At 41.3% G+C, this 12,451-nt stretch overlaps 1 protein-coding gene across 14 annotated transcripts in view; it reads right to left on the bottom strand.

The window, feature by feature from the left end:
- afdna (afadin, adherens junction formation factor a) overlaps positions 1-11,615 on the bottom strand; it is a 112,757-nt gene extending 101,142 nt beyond the window's left edge. For all 14 annotated transcript variants that reach the window (XM_084377953.1, XM_084377966.1, XM_084377963.1 and 11 more), the window contains exon 1: positions 11,325-11,615. In XM_084377953.1, the coding sequence (XP_084234079.1) occupies positions 11,325-11,426 (102 nt within the window). In that variant the 5' untranslated portion in view covers positions 11,427-11,615. The remainder of the gene's footprint in view (positions 1-11,324) is intronic.
- Positions 11,616-12,451: the final 836 nt, after the last annotated feature.

Genomic DNA, 12,451 nt, shown 5'->3' with positions numbered 1-12,451 from the left:
GTAACTGAGGTAGCTAATGTTGGGCTTGATGGCACATGCTGAAAAATGAACACCACCTGCAATTAGCTGTGTATTTGCCTCATAGTAATCAGCATGTACTGCTACTAAACTAAAAGCAAGCCTGTGGGGACTTCAGGAAATACTAAAGCTACAACTACCGATTAATCTTTTGTCCAACCAACAGTCCAAAACCCATTTAAGAAGCTGAAACCAGCAAATGTTTCGCATTTGTGTTAGAGTCATTAACTTTCTTTCTGTCTACTAATCAATTAATTGACTAATTGTTGGAGTTTTATAACTGACAATGACATTACAAAAAAAAAATCATGGTTTTGAAATGTGTGCATATGGTGCTTTATGGTGCCTTGTGTGACAGCCAATTGAAGAGACAAAACAACCATTGTGAATGCATTTCCAGGATATTGTGATTACACTATTTACGGACATTTTTATCAACTCAACAATTAATCAAGAAAACAGTTGTCATTTTTCTTACTATTTCATCAAATTATGAAGTCAAATCATGTCCACTATCTGATTAAGTTGAAGTTGTCGAATTTATTTAAAAAACATTTTTTTACTTCAGTAATTAGATTACATTTTTATGAGCACATCTTGAACAAAACTCTCGGGAAAGAGATCTTAAAAATACAGACCTTAATAACAAGTAATTAAGCTAAACTGCTAGTCTTGCTATCTTGTCCTGTCTTATTGTGTTACAGCCATCTCACTGCACAGTCGTTAAATGCTTTTAGTTAATGGTGGCTATCAAGACCTTAAAGCTAAAATCAAAGATGGACAGAATGTGCCAACACTACCCCACCTCTGTGCGGAGCATTCACAGCTCCGAAGAAGTCAAGTCAACCTTGGGGAAACAATGCCAACACTTATTTTTGTTGCCTTAACCTCAACAAATTTTGACAGATAACTGAAAAACTACACACAGGACACCAACTCCAATCTCGACCCAATCAACCACCACGACGCGCTCCGTCTGCTGACTTAATCACTTTTGGGTCGGTTGCAATGACTATCCTGGAGTAACATTAGCCCCATTCACATCGCATGCGGGGATCCTGCGCCAATTCGCCAAAAATAGCGCAGTTATTCGTGGAGAAGTGTCTGTCCAACCGACTCTTCATCACATTTCTGCCTGAAAAACAGCATCTGTCCCCGGCAAAAAACTTTAACTCACCAACTGTTTGTCGCAGTGAAAAAAATCACCGCGACGGTCAGCCCTCCTGACCGAGACTTCAGTGAACTTTCCCCCATAAACAGCCTCCCTCCCCGTGAGTGAAAGAGTCAGACAGCGTCCTGTTTACTGATGGCGATTATGTAATTATGTAATTTAGAGAAAAACGTAACTTTGTCATTTTCCAGGATGTTTGGTGGGTCAGGATCCCATTCACAACACATTATAACAGCATCCATATGATTATAAACAGTCAGCGGGTACATGTTTAGATCAACAGGTGGACACCGGGGGAAACACGTTGAAAAAAAACCACACAGACATCATCATCATCATGACGTATACCATCACGCCTCTTTTGGAGCCGCAGCGCCGGCTTGCTGTGTGAATTACAGTCTGGTTCGGCTTTTACGCCGGAGCTGCTTGGCTCTGTGTAAACAACCAACGGCGAAGAACTGGCGAACTGCCGCTGCGGCGATAATGCGGTGTCTCTGTGTGAAAAGGGCTAGAGAATCCTGATGTTGTAGGAACAACACCAACAGATGATATCAGGTATCAGATAAACCTAACCCACATACAGCTTATATCGCTCTACAGGAGGAGATCCTAACATGCTGAAAACAAACAGAGGTGATAAATATCCTGGCTGTCAAGCGTGACCCCATCCTTCTTTTTAACAGGCAGCAGCCAATAGAGCGAGGCCAGCTGCATTAATTACAGTTGCTTCAGTGAGATTAGATACTGAACTCACCAGCAGAAACATAAAGTGGATCCTGATTTACAAAAATGTGGATCTAAGAACAAAGAACATCACCGCCTCCCATCCATGCTGTCAAACTGGTGGAAGCTGTCAGAATTAACAACAATCAAGACTGAGAGAATATGACAACTGAGCAAGCAGCGAAATTACAGCCAACTCAGTGTTTAAACCACAAACAGCCAACCAGTGACAAAAACTACAGCTTCTTTAAAAGAGCTGAATCGAAGATGACAGAGCAGTGGTTAGCTGATGGAAATGAGCTGCAAGGTTACTCACCCAATCATGTCAGTCCACCAGCCTATGTATTTATGTGTGTACCTGTTCATGTGTGTGTGATAGAGATGGGTCATAACTCTGCTGGACAGGCTATAAGACGTGTGGTTGTGATCTTTCGCCCTGCTTCGTAATGAACCGCTGTGGAGAAATTACTCACATGCACACACATACACACACACACACACACACGGCCATGAAATGTGACATCTCAGACACATGCAGAGCTCAAATTATCTCAGGACTACAGAGTGTGCAGTCAAACTAGGACTAGAGCATCCATGTGTCTGCGAGGTTGAATCCAGAGTGACTACATCTGCAGTGGCAGCTTAAATTAAAAATTAACAACTAAAATGAACAAAATAAACTCCTGACCTGTCCTCTCAAGAGCCCTGAGCTGATTTCTGATTAAAGAAGCAAAGTACTTCAGTAAAACGTAGGCAGTTAATCAAAGGGACTGGAGGGCTTAACACATAAGTGTATAAGAGAATAATAGAAGTGCAAGAGAAATATGGGCTGTACACCTGCTAGTGTGTGTGTTTACATTTCTCCAGATAACGCTCCAAGCTCCTTTCCATTAACATCCGAATCAGCCTTCACCCATTTTCACACAGTGAGTTATTCATGCAATCTTTGATTAATCACTCTGTCCAGAAATTCTACTCTAAAAGCAAACAGGGAAACATGTAAAAGATAAAACAGAGCAGCATGAGCAGACTAATCACGGTGTATGTGGTCTCCACAAAGCCACATTTTCAGGAGGTTCATGTTAGACCCCATTTGTATATCAGCACGTGGTCTGAGATGCATTCTAGCAAGATGTTACGGGGGGAAAAGGAATGATCTCAACAACTCACATACATCATTTTTACTCCTTCCAAGGGGAACTACATCAATAAGCCTCTGGTAATAGCCATAATCATTGGGTCTGTCCATTGATAAGGCAGCAATAGTGACATTGAACTCAAAAGCCAGTCAAGAACAGGGCATTTATTTATCTCGGTTCGAATCATGACTCATTTTAGTGGGTCATAACACATCGGCTGTGAAGTTTATTTGCCATACTGTACAGTGGGTGTCACTTGGGTCATGACAATGCCCAAAATGTTCCCTGCAACGGACTGGGTAAGCCTTGTTTTGGGCCTGTCTGTCTTACTCGACATTGCACTTCCTGCGATGTGACTATTGTGCATGTGCAGACTGTAATGTCGATGCTTAAATTATATGGTGTGTAGCCCTAATCTACCTTGTTGAGGGAGAAACGTGAGTAAGATGGTAACACTTTTGTCTGGCTGGTAGACCAGGGAGCCAAGTGTGGCCAGCTACACCATCGCCAAGATGCGGCTGATAGGCGAAACCAGCTTAACTTTGATTTGTAGTGCGTCATGTGCACATTTTTGCGGATACACAAAGAACTTCCAGTCCATTACCACCACCCTCAGGACTGGAATGGGGCCGAATGTACTTTGCATGTAGCTTGGGAGGACCATGTCTGTAGAAGGACCTGAGTCCGAAACATCACACAAGGAGGTAACAAATGTTATAGTCAAAGTTCAGCCACACTCGGCCGACTCAAGAACAGCAAACTGAGCAAATCACTGGACCCAGTTCACTTCAGGTCCAGAGCTGCATCACAATAAATCCAGCACACTATAATCATACACACACAGTCTTCTTTTACAAGCCTGTCAACTACCGGGTATGTGTGTTTGTTAGTGAGAGGCCTCTTTTGCAGAGCTCTTGTAGTCTGTGCTCATCACAGCTACAGTGTTACCATGGTGACGCAGCCAGCTAGTGGCCACATGACATGATGAGAGAGAGACAGAAAGAGGGAGGGAGGGCATGTCCGATGAACACAGAGGGACAATGCAAACAGAGATAAATGCACCAAGCGGCCGGTCAGCTACTGTGTGTGTGTGTGTGTGTGTGTGTGTGTGTGTGTGTGTGTGTGTGTGTGTGTGTGTGTGTGTGTGTGTGAGAGAGTGTGTGTGAGAGACCTCACGGTATTGTAAGTTGTGGCTGAGGCCAGCAAATCTGTTAACCAGGCCTCTACTGTGCTGCTGCCAAACACGCTGCTACTATCGCCAGCTGCTACTGAAAACAGGTACACACACCAGGCCGACACTGACCTTTTAGTCAAAGTCACACCCCAGACAGTCAACAGTTTTTTTCCCTCAGCAGTGACAGCATTACTTCTTAGAGGTACTTAACTTCTTGTCATTGAGCATTTTGACCTTTCATGAAGGTCCAATGCCATTTCACAAAGAGCAAAACACAGCATAATTCCCTTCATCTGAATACCACTTAACTGCACAATGTGTTTTTTTTGTCATTTTTGTCTTAGCATGGTCAAAAAAAAGGTAATTTTTGTTCATAGACAGGCGTGTAGAAGAACAGGTGAGAAGTAAATAGGGGTGAGCAACATGCCGATATCTACCGTGTGATAATATAAGGGTTGCTTCTCACAATTTCAATTGATTCTTTATTTACTACCACAAATAACAAAGAAAAGCAGAACATCCTGACATTCAGTGAGCTAGAACCAGCAAATGCTTGACATTTTTGTTTGAAAAATGACAGACAAAATTAATCGATTATCAAATAACTTGGTAATTAATTTTCTTTCGATCTAATATTCAAATGGTTGCAGCTCTAGACTAAATACAGGCAATTTATAGCTGAAACAAACAACAGTCAATTAACCAGTTAGTAGATAGAAAATTAAGTCATTTTTCAAACAAAACTTCCAAACATCTGAAGTTTCAGCTTCCAGCCAGCCTAGGAAAGTGATCAAAGCCTGGGAAGTGACTGGTAGATTAACTGATAATGAAAATAGTCAGATATTGCAGCATGGCAATATAAACTTGTCTACTGGCAAATATTCAGCAATGCTGTTTAAACTGAGGCATCCATCGCCTTGCAGTTGTGGGGAATGCTGCAAATCAATGTGTAGGTTGGCATTATATCAATATTAGATTTTTGTATTGATTTAACATCAATGAGATGGAGTACCTCAAATTGCCAGGTATTTAAATTTGTACATCAGACAAAAACGAACAGGCTGTCTGGTTATTTTATCCACAGAGTTTGTCAAGAGATTTTTCTGGACGTTTATAACAATATAATGCTCTATAAAATTATATATCGTCATACAGGATTTCATCCATATCACCCACTCCTAGTCCCAAAAAGAAATATAAGAAATTAGCTCCTGCACACTGTCAACTGGTGTTACAGTTTTCATTAACCAGGCAAGTGACAAAAAGCATGTATATTCATAATTTAAAAAGCTAACAACCCAACGAAGGGACCGTGATATTAATTATGCACAAGATGAAAACAGAAAACAAATATCTGAGAAAAAGTGGGAATATGAGGGCTTTGAGGGCCTCACCCTATGTAAGTTTCAAGATAAAACTTTATGGGCAATGTCAATAAAAACATGAACAAAATATAATTAATAATGTAAAAAAAATATCTAAGAGTTGCTGCACCAAAACAAATCTTAGTATACCAACAACAATACCATTGAAAAGGGTTTCTCCGGGAAACATGAATCTGGTGAAATAAAAGAAAATCTGACCAAACATCACCCTGAAAACAACCCAATCATTCCACCTAGACCAAAGGAAACACACTATCTCCACACAACACACACTTCCTTTTTCCTGCTTCCCGTGCGGCAGGGAAACAGAGGGAGTGGCCGCTGATGTCACAGTCAGTCTGCTTGCATGTCGGATTCAGGTCCCATAGGAAGTTGGTAAGAAGGTGGATATGAGCTTCCTGGTAGTAAGTACCTTTCACACCAAATTCAGCCTGTCAGAAAATAAATAGTTGATGTGTTTGTGGTTGAGTATATCGTGACTACAGTGAGAGGGGGAACCTGAAATGCACACTGCAATGCACAACTTTATTCAGGTTTCAATAAATTAATAATAAGATTTTCAAAGACCTTTATAAGACCAGATTGAGTTAAATTGAATGCCTTTTTCATGCCCATACTGGCAAATGTATGAAGGATATGAATGAAAACCAAAATCTGAGATTTACTTGCAAAATAAACACATCTTTTCACATTCAACGCCATGTTAGCATCACAACCCACTAACTGGTTGTGCTCCCATCATTTCTGGCCGGGCTGCACACTTTGCAATATGTTGGTTTGGTTTTGCAGTTTTGCTACAGAGTGATCAATACAATTTTTTTCCAAAAACACATTTAGAAGAGAGGCTTCAGTTATTCTAATTTTATAAAAGTAACATTGACTTCGAGACCTTTCAAAACACACATTTTAAGGCCTATAATTTTGATTATTCTTAAGACTTTTTAAGGCTTTGAGGACCTGCAAAACCCATGAAAAAAGAAAAATAACTGCTTTCATTGTCTGCCATCCTACTGGGTTTGCCCCCCTCATATGGAGCAAAGGAAACAATCCAGTACCGCTACTCTACTGGGTTACAAACCAACCCTGTCTCTCAGTCTTTCCACCTCCACCTCCCACCTCCCAGGGCCACAGTAAAGATGCCCAACTGAAAATGTCACAATACATCACCACACTGTCATCCTATACAGTCACGCAAGACATAATGGAGCTGAGGAATGTATTGAGACGTGCTGGTTGTATTTTTAACCGAAGAGTTCTCCACCTATAAACTACATCCTGTCCTGAATTCCCCTTATATTCAGCCTTTTCATTGTAGATTTAGTCCATTCAACTAAGGCAAAAGGTGTGGGAGATCTTCCTCCACACCTATTCAGTTTTTCAATGTGCACTGCAGTTGCACACTTCCCTCTCACATGTGACTCGTGTCATTTTGTCACGCCTTGCACTAATTTTTTTTACTATGTGACCTGCAGGTTACAGTGACACAAATTCAAGACATTTTAAGACCTGGGTTAAAGCTGCTAGCATTTCAACAACCAGAAAAACCAGAACTGAAGTGTGAAAAACAGAACCAAGAACATGCCTGACAATCAAAAGTCGTGAATCTATAAATAAGCAACACAAGGTTGAGGAAGTATCAGGACAGAGTACATTTAAAGACAAGATGTTTGGGTCTGTTCAGCTGAGCAGAGTCGATAAAAAGAAAATATCTGTCAGGCTGAGTCAACCTGGTTCTGTCTTCCAAGCGTGGGAGTAACTGTGGACAACTGGAAGTGAAACTATATAACAGGACATATTATTAATGCAACTTAAAAGCTCTAAAGTCTATTTTAAGAATTCATTCTTTTAAAACTCTTATATTTAGATCCAAAACTGTTCATCGTTCAAGCTCCTGCAGACACTTTGCTATTGGTTTCTCTATCTACAAGCTGACACGCAAACCACATTGTAAATGTAAGTAAAGTTAACAACTTCATGTATAACCTCATAATGCTAATATTTGGCAGCCTGCAGAGATTTTGCAGGGTCTGTGTTCAGTGGGATTGATTGTGGTGAAGACCTTGTGCACGGCAGGATCAATCAAGAACTGGATGGACAAAAACCCTGCTGATCCCATTTTAAATCGGAAGCAGCTATGGAGGTGCTAAGAAGAAAAGTGGAATAAAGATAACTTCAATTAGCGCCAGGCATACTCTCACCGTCATGCCACCCATTGGTTTGCAGACTCACGTTTTGTAGACTCGAGTTTAGCATTACGACGACACCATCTTGGTTTATTTAAGCCAGAAGTGACCATATTTGGAAAAGAGGATGGAGCTGGGGAGGATATCCTGATTGGATCACAAGGTAGCCCTAAATCATACCCTGCTTTATCATCAATTTTAGTCTAAATCGGACTATAACTTACAAAATCACGCTTTATTGAAGACAACTTGAAAGGAATGATTGAGACCATAAACTCAATAGGAAACTGTTTACTGACGTAATAAATCGAGTAAGAAGTAGCGTCATTTTCTCATAAGCTTACATACAATTGGACTTCTTTTTGAAACCAGTCGAGTCAGAAAGAATTCAGGTGAAGGGCATTTCTATGCCGGCTTCACTTCACTAATCCAAGAAAAGTCACACTTCTACAGGAAGTGACCTCATTATTTAACTACACCTCAAACGGCTTCTGCCAGGGAAAGTGTTCACACAATATACGTCAGACCTGCCTGATTGAGGACAATGTTACATGTAATTACTGTATAAAACAGTCCTACCTGCTTATTACAACACTATCTCAATCACTTCTTTATGCCTAATTGTATCTCTAGATAGTGGACAGTGAGTGAATGTAAGGTGATACTAATCATCTATTCTCCATCATTTATCTTGCACTGTATACAAGATCTACTTGTCCTGGACAATGTGTGTCAGTATGTACTGCTAATGTTCAGATATGTTCCCCACTCACATATCACACATATACTCACAGTTGGGTATCAAAAACAAGATTTCCCTCGGAAACTCGATTTTGAATTCTGCCCACCGGTTCCTGAAATGTCACTTTGGATCTACTGTGTTCTATATTTAAAGTTATATTCAGGAGAATCTTGACAACAACTTTTCTGTTATGCACAAGGAACTGCTGGATAACAGCTGTCAAAATCCAAAGTCTTATATACATGAAACCTTGTGTTTTGGGGAAGACTCCTGCGGATGCTGCAGACTGCGCTCACAATCCTAAAAAAGGCTCAGTGCTTCTCCTCAAACGGGACTGAGACTATTATTTTTAGGTGAAATGTAGCTATGCCACCATATTCTGAAAAGCAATTGTCTGACCTGGATGCAGCAATTAAATGCTGATTGTGTATGATCACAACTGTTAAACCAACCCCATCTAATTGATCCAATCTCTAATAATCTTTTCTGCCCTCTTTCTGGAGCAGTGTGAACAGAGACAACCTAATACAAAAGTGAAGCAAAGTAAACTTTCCCACAACCTTTTAATCCAAATAAAACAAACTGTTGGTGTGATTGCATCCGAATTCCACTACATCTATTGTGCCACATCTTTCAAGCCTACTGTTTATTGAATTCTACAAAAAAAAAATAAACCCCCCCATCTTTGCCTGCAGCGAGTCCCCACGTGACACAAGTACCTGTTATGTTATAATGAGCCCCTCTGTAAGTCCCACAGCAGGACTTATTCAGTTTGGGTTGCAAGATTAAAAAGTTTGAGAACCTTTGCTCCAGACTAATCAGTCATCCACGGCTAATCTAATCACACGAATGATCTCACTGGTCTCAGCAGTATTTTGGTCAGAAATTCCAAAATTAAACATATCAAATAAATGATCAAACATGCTGGTTGTTTGTGGCAAATCAAATCTAAAATCAGTGTGAATCACAGATCGTACTGTAGTTTTATTACAAATGCAGCATATTTCATGCACATGCTACACTGGAGCAGTCCAGACAGTGTGAAGGACACTTGTGCAGCTTGGGGGCTCTACCAGCTGACATATGGGGAGGGTGTGGTGTGGCGTGGCAAGGATGGCCATGCATCTGCTTACATTTAATCATGTTCAACTGGACTAAACTCTGAGCAGTCTCCAGCAGCACTGCTCCTTGTACAGTGAGAATTACGGGCTTGAGAACTTCTGGACTGGGTTAATCATTCCTCTCTGAATGGAGAGGTTGTGTGAGCAGTACACAACCCTGGCCAACGGCTGGCCAGCTTCAATCCTGATAAATTAATCGGCTCAAGACGAGGAGAGGGGACCCTGTGGCCCCCCTACACCCTTATCCAAGGAGAGGTGGGGGGTGGGCTACCCGCCTAAAAACACTGCAGCTGACGCAATCAGACACACAGCAATAAATCAAAACTACTTAGGCATGAGATGCACCAGTTAAGGGTTAAGGTTAGATGGATATTGACTAACTCCTTAAGGACTAGATTCATCACCCAGCCCTTGCAGTTCTCTAGTAGCTAGCTAGTTTCATGAAGCCTGCAGGGAGGAGTTCCTTATCCTGTCACGTTGTTAGTAAACAACCACAACCTGGGTCCAGACGGCAGATTTAATTACAGCACAGCTCCTCAATATGTTGCAGGGTCAAATTATTGCTGGTCAAACAGGCAGCAAGCATCAAGCTAGCTCCTGTGAGGACAATGCAGGACGACATGACATAGTGTGTATGGCACTGACAGGGACACTGACTGTGTTGTTTTGGCTTGTAGCATCCGAGCTTTGAGCGCCCTACCTGGTGTTAGCATTTACACCCAGCTTGTTGCTAATACTTTAAGCTTTTATCCATTTGCCCTGCGTATCAAACAACCTCACCGTGTTACTGGGTTTGTCAGCCATTGCAGCCAGGCACTGCTGCAAGTCCGCTTCACGACCAATGCACACCGCTAACACTGGCATAGCTGGATTTATTACAACTTTGCTTCCTCATTCAAAAACCAATAGTATGTATTAAACAGGGGTGCTGCTTATGGGACTTGCAAGCTGCTTCTGTGTAACACAATGTCAGGGTTCATGTTTGCTCTACAGGTAATGTGCTTGCTAACTAGCTAGCTAACCCCGATACGTGCCGTTCCCTCTTGTATTGGAGACAACACGCCAAACTCCATTCAAAATCTGGCAATTCAGTGCTGCCTCTCTTATCGCACACGTACACATTTCACCTCAAGATATTCATAAATCATTGATTTTCACTTGAAATTCGGCATACTTATTATACACAAAGCACAAGTTGGTTTTGTAAACTGTCAACTTTGATAATTATTCCTTCTATAAATCTAGCTACTTCCCAAATATACAGTTGTGGGCGGTAGCTAGCAGCTAGCTAACGTTACGTTTGTGTGAAATGTCTCTGGAATAAATTATTTAACCCAAACATGGTGTAGATATGTGGACACGTATTTAATTAGCTTGTTGAGTAGCATAAAAGCTCTAAGGTGTATTTGATGTAAAGGCATTGTGTTGTGTATATTACGACAAAGTAAAATCGCAAGATTTTTCAATGGAGTTTGGCATTCATTCTCTCCATGCACGTACGGGGACTTACCACCGAGTAAACCAAGTAAACCACGCTGCCCACAACAGCTTGGCTTTCAACGTTTCTTAGCCAAGTGTCAGCCGGTGGTAGCTTTACGGTCTCCCATTCACCCAGGAGAGGCCCGGCGGGACCGCGGCCTCTCCTGCTACTCCGGGGTGGTCTCCTACCTCTGTGGGCCGGCTGATCTCGAACAGGTCGAGCCGGTTGGCGTTCCAGTGGTTGATGATGTCGGCCAGTTTCCTCCTCTCCTCCTCCCTGCTCCCCGACATTGTGGACAGCCTTTGTGACCCTCTCGGTCCGTCCGTGCTGTTGAATAAAACTTCCCGTAAGGTTAGTCCACAGGAGAAGAAGGCGAAGGCGAAGGTTCAGGTCTGCTGTTTTCTCGCCAGTACTCGGTGCGGTCCGTCTCTCTGCTCACCGACCGACCTGCTGTCTGCCTGATCTGTGTCTGCTTCGCGTTCCCGGTGCGCCTCTGCGCGCTCCCGATGCACTCAGGATGGATGCGTGTGCACGCGCAAACCTGTTAACCGTTTGAGGGCCAATAAATGTGATTCATGACGCTGCTTTTCTCAGCAGGGATAAAAATAGTACATCAAGGAGCCTAGTAAGCAGCATTACGTCAATATGTGTTAATTATGACTCCAGTTACTCTATACCATTGGCTTTATTAAAGTCAAGTAAACCAAGGGTTTTATTCTAAGAAAATTCTGAAAGAATTCTACAAGTTGTGTATTTATTTTTTATTTTTTTTATATAACATACAATACAATTATTGTAAAAGATGTCACATGTTCACAAATACACTTCTACCAACTTTTAATCAGATGAATTTAAAGTGAACAAAAGCTTTTCCAAGAGAGGCAGGAGCTATAAGCTTATACAAAACCTACTAGAAATACTTTTAAAATCTCAAGGAATGTTTTTCACATTCACTTAAAATGATATTAGAAAGACTACAACAAAATAAAGAAAAAGAAAATGAAGTTCGGGAATCTACCAGTTATTATTTGTGCGTTTTTCATTTATCTAATGATGATATTATTGTATTTTAATATGTTGTCAGAAAGATTTGTTGGAAAGGTCAGGGCACATTAACTTGTTTTGGTCTATACGGTCTGAAATAGTGCAATTACAGTTTGTTCTCTTCTTTAGATAGGCATCATTTTTTTTATAACTTTATACTATATGATAAATATACTAATCTCAGGTGCCCCAGTAGCTCAGTTGGTAGAGTATGCGACCCTGTCATCTCTCAAGCTGTCCTGTTAATAAAGCCATTAAAAGTAAAAACATT

Source organism: Pagrus pagrus (assembly GCF_965226575.1).
Source record: "Pagrus pagrus genome assembly, chromosome: 16".
Classification (NCBI taxonomy): domain Eukaryota; kingdom Metazoa; phylum Chordata; class Actinopteri; order Spariformes; family Sparidae; genus Pagrus; species Pagrus pagrus.
The sequence above is the reverse complement of the archived record's forward strand: the minus strand, read 5'-3'. Positions and strand labels throughout refer to the sequence as shown.